General features: G+C 43.2%; 1 protein-coding gene across 1 annotated transcript; it reads left to right on the forward strand.

The window, feature by feature from the left end:
- The first annotated feature begins 3584 nt into the window (after nucleotides 1-3584).
- Nucleotides 3585-6861, forward strand: LOC121562599 (alpha-2C adrenergic receptor). The gene is made up of 3 exons (XM_041874815.2): nucleotides 3585-4736; nucleotides 4976-5683; nucleotides 6229-6861. The coding sequence occupies exons 1-3, from the start codon at nucleotides 4093-4095 to the stop codon at nucleotides 6404-6406; spliced, it is 1530 nt and encodes a 509-aa protein (XP_041730749.2). The 5' UTR covers nucleotides 3585-4092; the 3' UTR covers nucleotides 6407-6861.
- The last annotated feature ends 11865 nt before the right edge of the window (nucleotides 6862-18726 follow it).

The following is an 18726-nucleotide window of genomic DNA, read 5'->3' on the forward strand; positions in this document are numbered from 1 at the left end:
TTGCTGCATTGGTCACCATGTGGGAGGTGGACATGTACCAGTTGTGAAGTCTTAAATACCAGCTGGATGCATTCACCTGCTTTGAACTCGTTGAGAAACTCCGATTGGCTAATGGAAAACAAGCGGTGTAAACCATACAGCTATCATACTTGTAAACAAATTATAGTGTCCAAAAACCATTTTGCTTTTTTTATAAATAATGTTGTTATCAAGGTAATTTCCTTTGTAGGTGAGGTCAGCATGTTGGAGAAGTGGAAGCTCAGGATGATCGTTTCCCACTAGTAATTACCAGCTGGAGGGCCCTTCAAGTGGATTTCTCCCAGTCGCATGTGGTAAATTCCCACTTTCCACTTGGTCACGAATGTAGCATTACAATGGGCTTGCAGTCTATTCAAGATGGCGCGCCTGTGGGTTGGACACGCCTCCAACCACGCCCATACCTGCAGCCTTAAAGGGCTACTGCACAATAGACAGTTACCATCACAACACAGTACGTCAACAAGGTGTTGCCCAAGTATGTACACCAACACATTATATTCACATATTCATCATTTCATTTATTTTTAGGGGCCATGTTTTCATTTAATTTTTCAACTTAATCCTTTCTTAGTAACATGTTACAACTGTAAGTCGCTTTGGATAAAAGCGTCTGCTAAATGGCATATTATATTATATTATATTATATTATAGTGCACTACTTTTGACCAGGGCCCATAGGGAATAGGAGAGGATGCCATTTGTGACGCTCCCTTTGAAAACCATTCTACTAGCGGCCCAGTAAACAAGTCTGTGGTGATAAACGCCAGAACAAATCCTCTATAACCCTCAGACTCAACTCTGGACCTCGATAGCCAGTTCCACAGATTTATTTTTTGGGATTGTTCCCCTCTAGTCAGGGACTGATTTAAACCTGTGACACCAGGTGGTGCAATTAATTAATCAGGTAGAACAGAAAAGCCAGCAGGCTTCGGACCTCGTAGGGTCGGAGTTGAGTACCCCTGCTCTATAAGGTGACATCACAATCTGTCTGGGTTTAATTCTGATCAAAGAGAGAGAGAAGAGAGAGAAGAGTGAGAGAGAGAGAGAGAGAGAGAGAGAGAGAGAGAGAGAGAGAGAGAGAGAGAGAGAGAGAGAGAGAGAGAGAGAGAGAGAGAGAGAGAGAGAGAGAGAGAGAGAGAGAGAGAGAGAGAGAGAGAGAGAGAGAGAGAGAGAGGATGATAGATAGAGTAGGGATACCTTATATAGAGAGAAAGCACTCTAGATTAGAATGACAGTGCATGCAGCGCAGCACGCCCTTTAAAATCTTACCCAATGCACATGCCCCCAAAAAACAACCGTTATAGTCATCGTTATAGTTATCATCCTTGGTGTGGATGGCCCTTTAAACTTTCATAATGAGCGTGTGAAATGTCATCAGATATAACCGCGGGAAGTAGGGAGTGCTGCAGAACCCCCTGAAAAATCTGAAGAAAAAAAAATATATATATATATATATATTTTATTTACTTATTCACAAATGTAGTGCACTGGGCCTTTACTAGTATTAGCGGATCGACAAAGACCTCTGTAGCGGAAGAAAACAATTCCTCATCTCTGCTTTGGCAAAAAATATAGTTGTATAATTAACAGTGGTGGAAAAAAGTACCCAATTGTTATACTTGAGTAAAAGTAAAGATACGTTAATAGAAAATGACTCAAGTAAAAGTGAAAGTCACCCAGTAAAATAGTACTTTGGTTTTAAATATACTTAAGTATCAAAAGTAAATGTAATTGCTCAAATATACTTTAGAATCTAAAGTAAAAGTAAAAGTATAAATCATTTCAAATTCCTTATATTAAGCAAACCAGATCACACAATGTTCTTGTTTTTTTTAATTTACTGATAGCCATTGGGGCACACTTCAACACTCACACATAATTTACAAATTAAGCATTTGTGTTTAGTGAGTCCGCCAGATCAGAGGCAGTAGGGATGACAAGAGATTTACTTTTGGGTGTCAGGAAAAATGTATGGACTAAAAAGTACATTATTTTCTCTAGGAATAGTAAAAGTAAAAGTTGTCAAAAAATATAAATAGAAAAGTAAAGTACCGATACAAAAAAAAACTACTTAAGTAGTACTTTAAATTATTTTTACTTAAGTACTTTACACCACTGATAATTAAGAACAGTATCTTGCAGCATTCAATAGTTGGAATTGTTAGAGTTGTTGCCATGTCCCTTTCTCTGTGATCATCATTCTAATGGAATCCAGAAAGAACAAATCCCTGTCCTCAAACATTTACATCAAAAGGTGCCAAGTTATGGGCAAAGACACAAAACCATCCACATCAAATTAAATATTTTTTCTTGATAAAATAACATGGAAAATAATATTGTGCAATATTAATTTACCATCCTTTATTGTACATAGGCTGGTCATCTAGGTTTGTACCGGTAGACTTTCCATCACCGTGAAGAAAAACAACGGCACAATACAGTAATATTGAGTACATTGAGACATCAAGTGGTTTGTGATGAAGTGGCTCAGTTGGTAGAGCAAGGCGCTTGCAATGATAGGGTGGTGGGATCGATTCCGACTGGGGGCAAGTACGATAAAGCCCTCACTATGCATTCAGTGCTGCAAGTTGCTCTGGATAAGCGCGTCTACGAAAAGGAATGAATAGACCATTTTCAGTTTTCACCTAGAGACAAGTTGCATTTGCTAAGCATTTCAAGAAACTGAAAAAGCAAGTTTTTTTTTTTTATATTCCACTAGTATTATCAGATTAACTGATTTGTGTAGATAATTATCAGACTCAATTTACAAATGCTGGTAAACGCTAAAAATACATTTAGTAAAATGTTTTCCCCAAAAAAGTAGTGCACTGGGCCTTTACTAGTCCTGTATTAGCGGACCGATATAGACGTTTTCAGCAGGGGAAAAAAAACCCGACTTCAAGTGGCTTCATATATTACTTGAAGTGTGTTCATATATTTCCCTGACGATGCAAGGTTAGAGTCAGGCAGCTCTTCCTTTCTATCAATTATTCATGGTGTGTGTGTGTGTGTGTGTGTGTGTGTGTGTGTGTGTGTGCGGATGGACGGGGGGAGATATATTATGCTGTCGGACTGTGGCTCGGCTAAACAAACACGTCTTAATCAACAGATAATTAAACGCAGCGGTAGACTATCTCTTTTGTTCTCATGTTTCATGTTTACACTGAGTTATATATTACCGGACCCGTTATGGTGTCGAATCCTCTCCTCTCTCCCTCCGGGACCATGCCGCCTTTACAATAGTGACCTCCAGCGAGCAGACCAAACAAACCGGGGCGGTCTGCGAGGAGACCAGACAGAACACATTCTTCTTGGAATTAAATTTGGAATTAAATGAAACGTTCTGCGATGCTGTTGCGCGAGGCTGTTCCGTGTGTGTGTGTGTGCGCGTGTGTGCGTGTGTGTGTGACATTATCTATCAATTAACACGCTTAAAAAAAAACTCCCTCTCTCGCTCTCTCTCTCTCTCTCTCTCTCTCTCTCTCTCTCTCTCTCTCTCTCTCTCTCTCTCTCTCTCTCTCTCTCTCTCTCCTACAGGGGGAGAAGCGGGGTCCCTGTGAGTTTAAACGCCGCGAACAGCACGTGGCTGTTACAAACCTCTCGAGCAGGACACTCCGTGTAGAGGCGGGGGAGCTCGAGGAGGGGTCAGATACAGATGCAGTCGGGATGGAGCAGGGAGGACATTTGCTACCCGCGGAGGGCGCGTGGATGGATCTAACGGATATTTTCTGGTGGTGATTAAGTTATGTCGAATCTTAACACGGATGACAGTTTGTCTTCGGAGCATTTTTGAATTTTTTTCAGATTTTTATTTAGTCCGTTTCTGTCTCGGAACGGATCGGAGATGACAGCGCTGAAGATAAGAAGCAGGTGAGAGAGAGAGCAAGAGGGCGGAGAGAGAGAGGGGAAAGGGACGGTGTGGTTTCAACGTTTTTCTCCAAAGACATGTGAAATATAACTAACCCTTCGCGGATGTGTGCTAGTGAATAACACATATTATTTCCCTGGATTTTTATTTTATTTTTTTACCGTCACGCCTGAGTGATTAAAATAATGGATTTCTTGAATTTCTCCGAGGTGGCGGACGAGTGGAATACCACATACACCAACTCCTCCTCGGTTACCGGGGACACTGAGTACTCTCTCCTCTCCATAACGGGACTGGCTGTAGTCGTTGGCTTTCTCATCCTGTTTACCATAGTGGGCAACGTTCTGGTGGTCATCGCCGTTTTGACCAGCCGCGCTCTCAAACCGCCACAGAACCTCTTTCTGGTGTCTCTCGCCAGCGCGGACATCCTAGTGGCTACTCTCGTCATGCCCTTCTCTTTAGCCAACGAACTCATGGGCTACTGGTTCTTCGGGAAAGTTTGGTGCGACATCTACTTGGCGTTGGACGTCCTCTTCTGTACGTCGTCTATAGTTCACCTGTGCGCTATCAGCCTCGATCGTTACTGGTCGATCACCCAGGCGATAGAATACAACCAGAAGCGGACTCCCAAACGGCTGAAGGGGATGATCGTAGTGGTGTGGCTGATCTCGGCTGTTATTTCCTTTCCGCCGTTGATCTCCATGGACAGGAGCAGCGGTGGGGACATCAGTCCTCAGTGTCGGCTGAATGATGAGACCTGGTATATCCTCTACTCCAGTATAGGGTCCTTCTTCGCTCCCTGCGTTATCATGATACTAGTCTACATCAGGTGAGTTGAGTTCCCCCTTTACTTATACCCACCCATGCAGTTCACTACTAAGGCTGCGTCTGAAATGGTACCCTATTCCCCTATGTAGTACACTACCTAGTGTGCGTCTGAAATGGTACCCTATTCCCCTATGTACCTAGTGTGTGTCTGAAATTGTACCCTATTTCCCTATGTAGTACACTACCTAGTGTGTGGTGCTAAATGGCTCAGATGTAAATGATGATTCTTCTTCTGATCAGGATCTACCAGGTTGCTAAGACGCGGACACGGACCATGTCGGAGAAGAAGAGAGAGGTGGAGGACAACGGAACGGCCCCGTTAAACGTTAACGGGTTGGAGCAGGGGGGCGAGGAGGGGGGCAGAGGGTCTCTGAAGGAGAACGGTGGGGGCGGAGGGGTTGCCCGGGAGAACGGGCACTGCCAGCGCCAGCAGAAGACGCCGGTACCACCGGGGCTGTTACCCAACGAGCCCAAATCAACCCCCGACCCAGACGATGCAGACGACTTTGACGACAGCAGCTCGTCGGACGAAAAACCCCAAAAACGTCCCCCTTCCTCCTCCTCTTCCCAACATCATCATCATCATCACCACCACCATCATCACCATGATGACAAGAAGGACTCCAAACCCTCAGAGATCAGGAAGTCCACAGGAAGCAGGAAGAGCAGCTTGGCTTCATCCAAACCCTCAGAGAGCAGGAAGTCCACAGGAAGCAGGAAGAGCAGCTTGGCTTCATCCAAACCCTCAGAGAGCAGGAAGTCCACAGGAAGCAGGAAGTCGCGCTCCAGCTCTAGGTCCATGGAGATGTTCTCGTCCCGTAGGAAGCGGCGGAGCACCGTAAACAGGAAGACGATAACGGCAGCGAGGGAGAAGAGGTTTACCTTCGTCCTGGCGGTGGTGATGGGCGTCTTCGTGGTCTGCTGGTTCCCCTTCTTCTTTAGCTACAGGTATTCTACTGGTTTCTACTGGTTTCTACTATTTCTACGGCGTTTCTACTGGTTTCTACTGGTTTCTACTGTTTCTACTGGTATCTACTGGTTTCTACTGGTTTCTACTGGTATCTACTGGTTTCTACTGGTTTCTACTGGTTTATACTATGTATTCTACACAGTAATACTGTAATACATAGTATTCCATAGCTCCACAGTTATGTAACATCTTTCCCCATCAGGTAAGAGGGGCAGACACCACCGAGACAGTTATTTCTCTTATATTGCTTGTTGTTTACTTTGAGCTTTTAGCTTCTTCAGTCATTTGATTGTTTTTTACTATAAGGTCAGTGTGTTGAGATTTCACTTTAAGGTTGTGTCCAAAATGTCACCCCATGGCCCATCTAGTAGGTCACTATGTAGAGAACAGGGTGGTGGCATTTGGGACAACAACTAAATACTTTGATTTGTTTTGATTGGACTACAGCCAAGTGGTAGCCAACTGTTAGATTGATTGATTGATTAATTGATTAATTAATTGATTGTATTTGATCTGCCTGCAGCCTGTATGGAGTGTGCCGGGCGCCGTGTGAGATCCCTGAGACTCTCTTTAAGTTCTTCTTCTGGATAGGCTATGTTAACAGCTCCCTCAACCCCGTCATCTACACCATCTTCAATCAGGACTTCAGACGAGCCTTCCAGAAGATTCTAGTCTGCAAGTCAGGGAAGAGGTCTTTCTGAACAGACACGGATGTGGGACCAATATTTGAAAACGGATGGACCTACAGTATATGCATATTATGGTCCACTACTTTTGACGAGAACCCAGTCATTCAGAAAATACTCTGCAAGTCATGGAAGAGGTCCTTCTGAGGGGAAGTCACATGGACCATAATGCTTTCTCCAGCCACATGGACCATAATGCTTTCTCCAGCCACATGGACCCTAATGCTTTCCCCAGCCACATGGACCATAATGCTTTCTCCAGCCACATGGACCCTAATGCTTTCTCCAGCCACATGGACCATAATGCTTTCTCCAGTCACAGGGACCTATTTATATTGGGTTGTGTTTGAAATGCCACCATATTCCCTATGTAGGTCACATAGATTCACATGAGACCCAACAGCCGAAGGATATCAAGGATCTGGAAAGATTCTGTATGGAGGAATGGTCTCAGATTCCTCCCAATGTGTTCTCCAACTCATATTTTATTTTACTTTATTTATATAACCTTTATTTGATCAGGCAGTCATACTGAGACCAATGTGTATTGTACAGATGAGCCCTGAATCACAGAAATTACATTAATACACACATCAAAATATAATATAATATGCCATTTAGCAGACGATTTTATCCAACGCGATTTACAGTCATGTGTGCATACATTTTTACGTATGGGTGGTCCCGGGGATCGAACCCACTACCCTGGCGTTACAATCGCCGTGCTCTACCAATTGAGCTACAGAGGACCACACATAAATACAAAATGCAAGCAGAAAGAAAAACACAGTCATAAAGAACAAACACATTAATCAGTAATAAGGTCCTCTATCAGCTTTCTGAATTAGAGACACCAGAACATCACGTTTAAGAACATTTAGAAGATTGTTCCACAAATAAAAGGTGCAAGAAAACTAAAAGCTCCCGTAGAGACCAAAGGAACTTCCAGAGTGATCCATCCCTGAGACCGGGTGTGGTAACTCACGTCTAAAGGTTGGTAACCATAGGAACAGTGAGAGTTTTTGTTAAAGTGCTTTATAAATTAAAACATAGCAATGTCTATGTGACATCAAAGAGGGCCAACCAACTTTCCGCTAGGGAATGCAGCGATGAGTAAAAAATATATAATTGTCGCCCGTATTAAAGCGCAGAGCGTTATGATAAACTGCATCTTAACGGCATTAATGAAGTGGCAGCTGCGTTCATATAGATGACGTCGCCATAGTCTAGGACCGATAGGAACGTCGACTGAATAATCTGCTTTCTACTGTTTAGCGAGAGGCAGGACCTGTTTCTATTGAAGAAGCCAATTTTTATTAACTAACTCATCAGACAGCTTTTCGTCTCTCCAGATGCCCAGATATTTGTAAGCAGGGACACGATCAATATGGACACCATCCAAAGTACATATGGTTAAATCATCAGAGTTATTTCTATGCACTCCATACTGAGTTTTTACCTGCATTCAATACTAATTTCAGGTCAATAAAGTTTTTTCTGTAATTCAATGAAGGCAGACTGTAGTTCAGATCAACCCTGGTCAACCGTGGGGGCAATAGCATATGCAACAGTATCATCGGGCATACAAGTGCAGGTTACAGTTTTTTCTTTACAGATAAGTTCGATATTGTTAATGTAAACAGTAGAAAGTACAGGACCCAGGGTGGACCCCTGTGGGACACCTTTCGTGATATCCAGGAAACCTGATTTAACACCATCAGTAGATAGACATTGAGTTCTATCTGTCAAGTCATTTTTAAACCAGCTACATGCAGCCTGGTTTAGGCCAATTGAGCCAAGCCTCTGAATTAGCAGTGAGCGATCAACGGTATGGAAAGCCTTTGACAGGTCAATGAAGAGGGGCGGCACAATGTTGCCCTTTCATCCGTACAGTTAACCACATCATTTATAACTAAAACATGTGGCGTTATCAGTGCCGTTTCCCCCCGCAAGGTGAGGTATTGAAAGGTGTTGAAAACAGGGGTGCCAGTAATTTTGACACCTAGCTTTTTTATAGTAAAAAGTATTAATTGTTAAACAAAATCTCTTTCTCTAAGCAATTGAATTAGGATAAAATTACACAATTTCCCATTTCTTTTGAGCATACAATTTCCTATTTTGTTGCATTACAACCTGTAATTTAAATGGAATTTTATTTAGATTTCATGTAATGGACATGCACAAAATAGTCAAAATTGGTGAAGTGAAATGAAAAAAATAACTTGTTTCAAAAGATTCTAAAAAATAAATCACGGAAAAGTGGTGCGTGCATATGTATTCACCCCCTTCGCTATGAAGCCCCTAAATAAGATCTTGTGCAACCAATTACCTTCAGAAGTCACATAATTAGTTAAATTAAGTCCACCTGTGTGCAATCTATGTGTCACATGATCTGTCACATGATCTCAGGATATATACACCTGTTCTGAAAGGCTCCAGAGTCTGCAACACCACCAAGCAAGCGGCACCATGAAGACCAAGGAGGTCTCCAAACAGGTCAGGGACAAAGTTGGGGAGAAGTACAGATCAAGGTTGGGTTATGAAAAAAATATCAGAAACTTTGAACATCCCACGGAGCACCATTAAATCCATTATAAATTTTTTTAAAGAATATGGCACCACAACAAACCTGCCAAGAGAGGGCCACCCACCAAAACTCACGGACCAGGCAAGGAGGGCATTAATCAGAGAGGCATCAAAGAGACCAAAGATAACTCTGAAGGAGCTGCACAGCGGAGATTGGAGTATCTGTCCATAGGACCACTTTAAGCCGTACACTCCACAGAGCTGGGCTTTACGGAAGAGTGGGCAGAAAAAAGCCATTGCTTAAAGAAAAAAAATAAGCAAACACATTTGGTGTTCGGCAAAAGGCATCTGGGAGAAGGTACTGTCTGGCGCAAACCCAACACCTCTCATCAGCCCAAGAACACCAGATGTTTTTTTCGTCTTATTTCTTGTTTGTATCACAAGAAAAAATATTTTGCATCTTCAAAGTGGTAGGCATGTTGGGTAAATCAAATGATACAAATCAATTTTAATTCCAGGTTGGAAGGCAACAAAATAGGAAAAATGCCAAGGGGGGGGGAATACTTTGGCAAGCTGCTGTAGCTACTGGAGTATACATTATGTGGTATAGGAACCGTAGCTCAGTTTCTCTGTTATTTATTTTATACAGCGTTTTTTGCTCATCTTTATCAAGGCTGCCAATAATTTGGGACCTGACTGTACATCTACAGCAGGGTTGGGGTCAATTTCATTTGAATTCCAGTCAATTCTGAAAGTACACTGGAATTTCAATTATCTTCAATGCTTTTCAATGAGGAACATTTTGGAATTGGAATTGGAATTTGGTTAACCTTCTGAATGTAATGGAATTGAAATGGAATGAACTCCAACCCTGGTATACAGCAGCGATGAAAGGCCTCACAACAAGGATAACTTGACTGTTTGAAATTACACCTTGGAAGCCTCCCAATAATCTCTCCTTTCTCCCGAAGTGGGCACTTGTTCACTTCCCTTCATGGATTTGAAAGGACGTGACTGGTATATGAAAAAACCCCTCCAGCACATGCCAACACTAATCCAATGCTTTTGAAATAGTGTGGAGTAGTGAACAAGTGTACACTTCAAGAGGAAGGAGATATTATTGGGACACAGTCCCTATTCCCTATATATAATTCACTGGTACAATATATAGGGAATATATAGTTTATATATATAATATAATATAATATATAGTATATTAATATAATATATAGGGAATATATAGTATATATATATATATAACATATAGGGAATATATAGTATATATATATATATATATATAGGGAATATATAGTATATATATAATTTAATATATAGGGAATATATAGTATATATATAGTATAATATATAGGGAATATATAGTATATATATATAATATAATATATAGCGTCATTTAGGACACAACCAAAGGGAGTAGATTGGAGAATCTGTGTGGTGGATATTTTCGGCAGCATAATGAAACTGGACTGTGTGCCGTTGACTACAACAGGGAGAGTCACGAACAGATGGAGGGCAGAGGGACAGATGGGCGGACGGACGGACGGACAGACAGCCAGCCAGACAGACAGACAGACAGACAGACAGACAGATAGATAGACAGCCAGACAGCCAGACAGACAGCCAGACAGATAGACAGACAGACAGACAGACAGACAGACAGACAGACAGACAGACAGACAGACAGACAGACAGACAGACAGACAGCCAGCCAGCCAGCCAGCCAGACAGACAGACACATGGGGTGGCTATAGTGACTGATCAACCATAGATTACAGTGACTGATCAACCATAGAGTACAGTGACTGATCAACCATCGACCATAGTGACTGATAAACCATAGATTACAGTGACTGATCAACCATAGAGTACAGTGACTGATCAACCATCGACCATAGTGACTGATAAACCATAGATTACAGTGACTGATCAACCTTAGATTATAGTGACTGATCAACCATAGATTACAGTGACTGATCAACCATAGATTACAGTGACTGATCAACCATAGATTACAGTCCCAAAGCCTGTAAATGTATTTACACAGATCAATACACAAATGGTGGAACTTTTAAACATAATACCACAATCATGTCTAGGTCTGTTGTCAGAATGAAATGCACCAGGATTGTTTCCGGCTTCAGCTCACAGATACAGTATAAAGAAAAGGTGGTAAAAATAAGATGGTAAAATTGGGAGGATTTTGTCTGGGTTGGAAAGGGATATTGGAGAGAGAGCCACTGAAACATTGTCTATTCATATAGTATCTACAAGCCATGGAATATTGGAGAGAGAGCCACTGAAACATTGTCTATTTATATAGTATCTACAAGCCATGGACTATTGGAGAGAGAACCACTGAAACATTGTCTATTTATATAGTATCTACAAGCCATGGACTATTTATTGGAGAGAGAACCACTGAAACATTGTCTATTTATATAGTATCTACAAGCCATGGACTATTGGAGAGAGAACCACTGAAACATTGTCTATTTATATAGTATCTACAAGCCATGGACTATTGGAGAGAGAACCACTGAAACATTGTCTAGTTATACAGTATCTACAAGCCATGGACTATTGGAGAGCTGAACAGACACTTTAGGTGTCTATACATGCCGAGAGATCAACTCAAATTACACATTGGGTGGCTGTCTACAGGGTGATTACAAGCCATGGACTTCAACAGGGAGCACAGATGGATGAACGGACAGACGGACGGACAGACGAACATTGGATGGGTACAATACAAGCCATTGACTTCAACAGGGAGCATAGATGGACAGACGGACATTGGATGGGTACAATACAAGCCATTGACTTCAACAGGGAGCACAGACGGATGGACAGACGGACATTGGATGGTACAATACAAGCCACTGACTTCAGGAGATAACAACTGACTCTTTGACTAATATGTTGACTTCTGTCTTCTTCTGGCCTTGACAATCCACATGCACACGACAGCTGTGACATCACAGTAGATACACAGTATTGCTTTTTTACACGTACGTCCTCACACTGAGTGGACGCGTCCCAAATGGCACCCTATTCCCCAAATGGCACCCTATTCCCTACGTAGTGCACTACTTTAGACCAGAGAATGGCACCCTATTCCCTACATAGTGCACTACTTTCAACCAGGGCCCATAGGGTTTGACCAGGACCCATAGGGTTTGACCAGGACCCATAGGGTTTGACCAGGGCCCATAGGGTTTGACCAGGGCCCATAGGGTTTGACCAGGGCCCATAGGGTTTGACCAGGGCCCATAAGATTTGACCAGGGCCCATAGGGTTTGACCAGGGCCCATAAGATTTGACCAGGGCCCATAGGATTTGACCAGGGCCCATAGGGTTTGACCAGGGCCCATAAGATTTGACCAGGGCCCATAGGATTTGACCAGGGCCCATAAGATTTGACCAGGACGCATAGGGTTTGACCAGGGCCCATAGGTTTTGACCAGGGCCCATAAGATTTGACCAGGACCAATAGGGTTTGACCAGGACAAATAGGGTTCGACCAGGGCCCATAGGGTTTGACCAGGGCCCATAGGGTTTGACCAGTGCCCATAGGGTTTGACCAGGGCCCATAAGGTTTGACCAGGGCCCATAAGATTTGACCAGGACCAATAGGGTTTGACCAGGACCAATAGGGTTCGACCAGGGCCCATAGGGATTGACCAGGGCCCATAGGGTTTGACCAGGGCCCATAGGGTTTGACCAGGGCCCATAGGGTTTGACCAGGGCGCATAGGGTTTGACCAGGGCCCTGCTCAGGGAATAGGGAGCCATTTGGACTGAACCACTAACTATAATGTGATTTTGGGACTTTGGGACAAAGGGGCTCGTTGCTAACTGGATCCATCGGTAGCAACCAAGATGTTTATGTCCAGAAACAACACAAATTCACCCAAATCATGTTACATTATTCATCCTTTTAGTGTTCTACCCTCAGCAGTAAAAAGGGGTCTAATGGTCTACATCCCAAAAGGCAATCTGTTCCCTACATATTCCCTGTGGTCCCTGGTCAAAAGCAATGCACTACATAGGGAATAGGGTGTCATTTGCAACAAGCGCTCACGGTCTCATGAGAGAATTAAACTAATTCTTAAGTTTAGGCATTAACTCCTAATTCTTTAGTTTAGGCATTAACTCCTAATTCTTAAGTTTAGGCATTAACTCCTAATTCTTAAGTTTAGGCATTAACTCCTAATTCTTAAGTTTAGGCATTAACTCCTAATTCTTAAGTTTAGGCATTAACTACTAATTCTGAAGGTCAGGCATTAACTCCTAATTCTTAAGTTTAGGCATTAACTCCTAATTCTTTAGTTTAGGCATTAACTCCTAATTCTTTAGTTTAGGCATTAACTCCTAATTATAATAATAATATGCCATTTAGCAGACGCTTTTATCCAAAGCGACTTACAGTCGTGCGTGCATAAATTTTTTTTTGTGTATGGGTGGTCCCGGGGATCGAACCCACTACCTTGGCGTTACAAGCGCCGTGCTCTACCAGCTGAGCTACAGAGGACCACATATTCTTAAGTTTAGGCATTAACTACTAATTCTGAAGGTCAGGCGTTAGTTCCAAATGGTTAATGTAAGAGTTAAGGTTTGGGATAGGCTTAAAACAAAATCTCAAAAACAACTTTCTATCGCTGGATTCAAACATGCAACTTTTCAAACCGGAAGCAGACACTTACACCAATCCGCCATCCCAGTCCCCAACAACCTAGCAAAACCAAAGCCTATTTGAAGGTAACAGCACTCACTGTTGCCCCTAGTGGCCAGTTCCCAACGTCCTCAGACATGGGTGAACGTCGAGTACTGACTTGGTTCTGCTCTCCTCTGTTGAAACCAAATGGAATAAGCTACTATGCAGTGTGTGAGAGAGAGGGGGAGAGAATGAGGTTGCGAGAGAGAAAGAGAGGGAGAGAGCGTAAGAGAGAGGGAGAAAATGAGAGAGAGAGAGAGAGAGAGGGTGAGAGAGAGCGAGAGAGAGAGTGAGAGGGTGAGAGAGAGAGAGAGGGTGAGAGGGTGAGTAAGTGTTTTCAGAGTGCGAGTTTCGCCTTCTCCCAGCTGCTAGATGAAATGTGTGTATGTGTGTATGTGAGCGTGCGTGCGGCATGTGTGTGAGGCTGAAAACTGGCTTCCACTCTCTGGGGAGCGTCTGTATCAGTGTGTGTGTATGTAAGTGTGTGTGTGTGAATGTGTGTATGTGTCTCTCTCTCTCTGGAGATTGTGACTGCAGCAGTGGAGGAGGGCTGGAGTCTAAAGTACTCCTATTCTGTGACTCAATGTATTATCCTACTGTCATCAAAATACTTTCTCTCTCTCTCTCTCTCTCTCTCTCTCTCTCTCTCTCTCTCTCTCTCTCTCTCTCTCCCCCTTCTCTCTCTCTCTGTCTCTCTCTCTCTCTCTCTCTCTCTCTCTCTCTTTCTCTCTCTCTCTCTCTCTCTCTCTCTCTCTCTCTCTCTCTCTCTCTCTCTCTCTCTCTCTCTCTCTCGCTCTCTCTTTCTCTCTCAACCTAAATGCCATGAAACAATGATTTGTCTTTAAATACTTCTATCGATAGCTATATTTATTTATTTATTTATTTATTGTGTCAAGAACCAGACACTGTTGTACTGTAATGTATCCCCATGTACAGTGAGGGAAAAAAGGATTTGATTTTGTACGTCTGCCCACTGACTGAAATTATCAGTCTATAATTTTAATGGTAGGTTTATTTGAACAGTGAGAGACAGAATAACAACAAAAAAATCCAGAAAAATGTTGTAAATTGATTTGCATTTTAATGAGGGAAATAAGTATTTGACCCCTCTGCAAAACATGACTTAGTATTTGGTGGCAAAACCCTTGTTGGCAATCACAGAGGTCAGACGTTTCTTGTAGTTGGCCACCAGGTTTGCACACATCTCAGGAGGGATTTTGTCCCACTCCTCTTTGCAGATCTTCTCCAAGTCATTAAGGTTTCGAGGCTGACGTTTGGCAACTCGAACCTTCAGCTCCCTCCACAGATTTTCTATGGGATTAAGGTCTGGAGATTGGCTAGGCCACTCCAGGACCTTAATGTGCTTCTTCTTGAGCCACTCCTTTGTTGCCTTGGCCGTGTGTTTTGGGTCATTGTCATGCTGGAATACCCATCCACGACCCATTTTCAATGCCCTGGCTGAGGGAAGGAGGTTCTCACCCATGATTTGACGGTACATGGCCCCGTCCATCGTCCCTTTGATGCGGTGAAGATGTCCTGTCCCCCAAACACCCCCAAAGCATAATGTTTCCACCTCCATGTTTGACAGTGGGGATGGTGTTCTTGGGGTCATAGGCAGCATTCCTCCTCCTCCAAACACGGCGAGTTGAGTTGATGCCAAAGAGCTCAATTTTGGTCTCATCTGACCACAACACTTTCACCCAGTTCTCCTCTGAATCATTCAGATGTTCATTGGCAAACTTCAGACGGGCATGTATATGTGCTTTCTTGAGCAGGGGGACTTTGTGGGCGCTGCAGGATTTCAGTCCTTCACAGCGTAGTGTGTTACCAATTGTTTTCTTGGTGACTATGGTCCCAGCTGCCTTGAGATCATTGACAAGATCCTCCCGTGTAGTTCCGGGCTGATTCCTCACCATTCTCATGATCATTGCAACTCCACGAGGTGAGATCTTGCATGGAGCCCCAGGCTGAGGGAGATTGACAGTTCTTTTGTGTTTCTTCCATTTGCGAATAATCGCACCAACTGTTGTCACCTTCTCACCAAGCTGCTTGGCGATGGTCTTGTAGCCCATTCCAGCCTTGTGTAGGTCTACAATCTTGTCCCTGACATCCTTGGAGAGCTCTTTGGTCTTGGCCATGGTGGAGAGTTTGGAATCTGATTGATTGATTGCTTCTGTGGACATGGACATGGATTTTTTTTTTGTTATTCTGTCTCTCACTGTTCAAATAAACCTACCATTAAAATTATAGACTGATCATTTCTTTGTCAGTGGGCAAACGTACAAAATCAGCAGGGGATCAATTACTTTCTTCCCTCACTGTACGTACTTTTTACAGTGCCATTACTTTACGGGTGTGTGTCACAAATGGCACCCTGTTCCCTATGTAGTGCACTACTTTTGCAAAACATTGTGCACTATACAGCGAATAGTATGCCATTTGTGATGCCCCCCATTGTCTAACTGCAGTATAATCACAATACATTGTCAAATTAATATGAGGAACAAATATCTGTTTTGTATTCCAGAATAATGAATACTGCTTTTGATTGATGTTCAAGTCAACGTAAAACCTTGTTTGTCACTTTTGTATCCACTTGTATATATGACCTGCATCCCAAATGGTACCCCTATTCCCTATATAGCACACTATTGTTGACCAGGACCCATAGAGGTTCTAGGCTCTGGTTACAGGTCAAAAGTGGTGCACTATTCAGGGAATAGGGTACTATTTGGGACTTATTTTTTCAGATATGACTGACTGAGCGGGGGGTCTGAGAGGTTTGGCCTCAAGCACAGGATGGACTGATTAAATTAATGAACACATGAATAAATAAAATGGCTGACTCTGGAACATCAGTTATCCTCTAATGGTCGCCTACGGCTCAATCTGACCATGTGTCCCAAATGGCACCCTACTAGTAGACTACTTTTGACGAGGGCGCATAGGCTTGACTGTGGGCCACAGGGTACTGGTCCAAAGTAGTGTACTATATAGGGAATAGGGTGCCATTATCTGGTCCAAAGTAGTGTACTATATAGGGAATAGGGTGCCAGGACCCATTGGGCTCTGGTCCAAAGTAGTGTACTATATAGGGAATAGGGTGCCAGGGCCCATTGGGCTCTGGTCTAAAGTAGTGTACTATAGGGAATAGGGTGCCAGGGCCCATTGGGCTCTGGTCTAAAGTAGTGTACTATAGGGAATAGGGTGCCAGGGCCCATTGGGCTCTGGTCTAAAGTAGTGTACTATAGGGAATAGGGTGCCAGGGCCCATTGGGCTCTGGTTTAAAGTAGTGTACTATAGGGAATAGGGTGCCAGGGCCCATTGGGCTATATAGGGAATAGGGTGCCGTTCTCTGGTCCAAAGTAGTGCACTATATAGGGAATAGGGAGCCGTTCTCTGGTCCAAAGTAGTGCACTATATAGGGAATAGGGTGCCATTCTCTGGTCTAAAGTAGTGTACTATATAGGGAATAGGGTGCCATTCTCTGGTCTAAAGTAGTGCACTATGTAGGGAATAGGGAGCCGTTCTCTGGTCCAAAGTAGTGCACTATATAGGGAATAGGGTGCCATTCTCTGGTCTAAAGTAGTGCACTATGTAGGGAATAGGGTGCCATTCTCTGGTCTAAAGTAGTGTACTATATAGGGAATAGGGTGCCATTCTCTGGTCTAAAGTAGTGTACTATGTAGGGAATAGGGTGCCATTCTCTGGTCCAAAGTAGTGTACTATATAGGGAATAGGGTGCCGTTCTCTGGTCCAAAGTAGTGTACTATATAGGGAATAGGGTGCCGTTCTCTGGTCCAAAGTAGTGTACTATATAGGGAATAGGGTGCCGTTCTCTGGTCTAAAGTAGTGTACTATAGGGAATAGGGTGCCAGGGCCCATTGGGCTCTGGTCTAAAGTAGTGTACTATAGGGAATAGGGTGCCAGGGCCCATTGGGCTCTGGTCTAAAGTAGTGTACTATAGGGAATAGGGTGCCAGGGCCCATTGGGCTATATAGGGAATAGGGTGCCGTTCTCTGGTCCAAAGTAGTGCACTATATAGGGAATAGGGTGCCATTCTCTGGTCTAAAGTAGTGCACTATGTAGGGAATAGGGAGCCGTTCTCTGATCCAAAGTAGTGCACTATATAGGGAATAGGGTGCCATTCTCTGGTCTAAAGTAGTGCACTATGTAGGGAATAGGGTGCCATTCTCTGGTCTAAAGTAGTGTACTATATAGGGAATAGGGTGCCATTCTCTGGTCTAAAGTAGTGTACTATGTAGGGAATAGGGTGCCATTCTCTGGTCCAAAGTAGTGTACTATATAGGGAATAGGGTGCCGTTCTCTGGTCCAAAGTAGTGTACTATATAGGGAATAGGGTGCCGTTCTCTGGTCCAAAGTAGTGTACTATATAGGGAATAGGGTGCCGTTCTCTGGTCTAAAGTAGTGCACTATATAGGGAATAGGGTGCCATTCTCTGGTCTAAAGTAGTGTACTATATAGGGAATAGGGTGCCATTCTCTGGTCTAAAGTAGTGTACTATATAGGGAATAGGGTGCCGTTCTCTGGTCCAAAGTAGTGTACTATATAGGGAATAGGGTGCCGTTCTCTGGTCCAAAGTAGTGTACTACATAGGGAATAGGGTGCCGTTCTCTGGTCCAAAGTAGTGTACTATATAGGGAATAGGGTGCCGTTCTCTGGTCCAAAGTAGTGTACTATATAGGGAATAGGGTGCCGTTCTCTGGTCCAAAGTAGTGTACTATATAGGGAATAGGGTGCCGTTCTCTGGTCCAAAGTAGTGCACTATATAGGGAATAGGGTGCCATTCTCTGGTCCAAAGTAGTGTACTATATAGGGAATAGGGAGCCGTTTGAGACACATATTACAGAGTTTTGTGTTTTTCTTTGTCAGACGAACGTCACATTATACTGCTGGAGGAAAGACTGCATATACTACACATACTACTGATACTACAGATACTACTGATACTACTGATACTACAGATACTACACATACTACTGATACTACAGATACTACTGATACTACAGATACTACAGATACTACACATACTACAGATACTACAGATACTACAGATA

Source organism: Coregonus clupeaformis, unplaced genomic scaffold (genome assembly GCF_020615455.1).
Source record: "Coregonus clupeaformis isolate EN_2021a unplaced genomic scaffold, ASM2061545v1 scaf0861, whole genome shotgun sequence".
NCBI lineage: Eukaryota > Metazoa > Chordata > Actinopteri > Salmoniformes > Salmonidae > Coregonus > Coregonus clupeaformis.

Excerpts from the sequence above, each read along its gene's own strand:
- LOC121562599 (XM_041874815.2), top strand. The coding sequence starts at position 4,093 with ATGGATTTCTTGAATTTCTCCGAGGTGGCGGACGAGTGGAATACCACA. Across the intron at positions 4,737-4,975 it reads ATGATACTAGTCTACATCAG|GATCTACCAGGTTGCTAAGA; the intron begins GTGAGTTGAGTT and ends TCTTCTGATCAG. Across the intron at positions 5,684-6,228 it reads CCCTTCTTCTTTAGCTACAG|CCTGTATGGAGTGTGCCGGG; the intron begins GTATTCTACTGG and ends ATCTGCCTGCAG.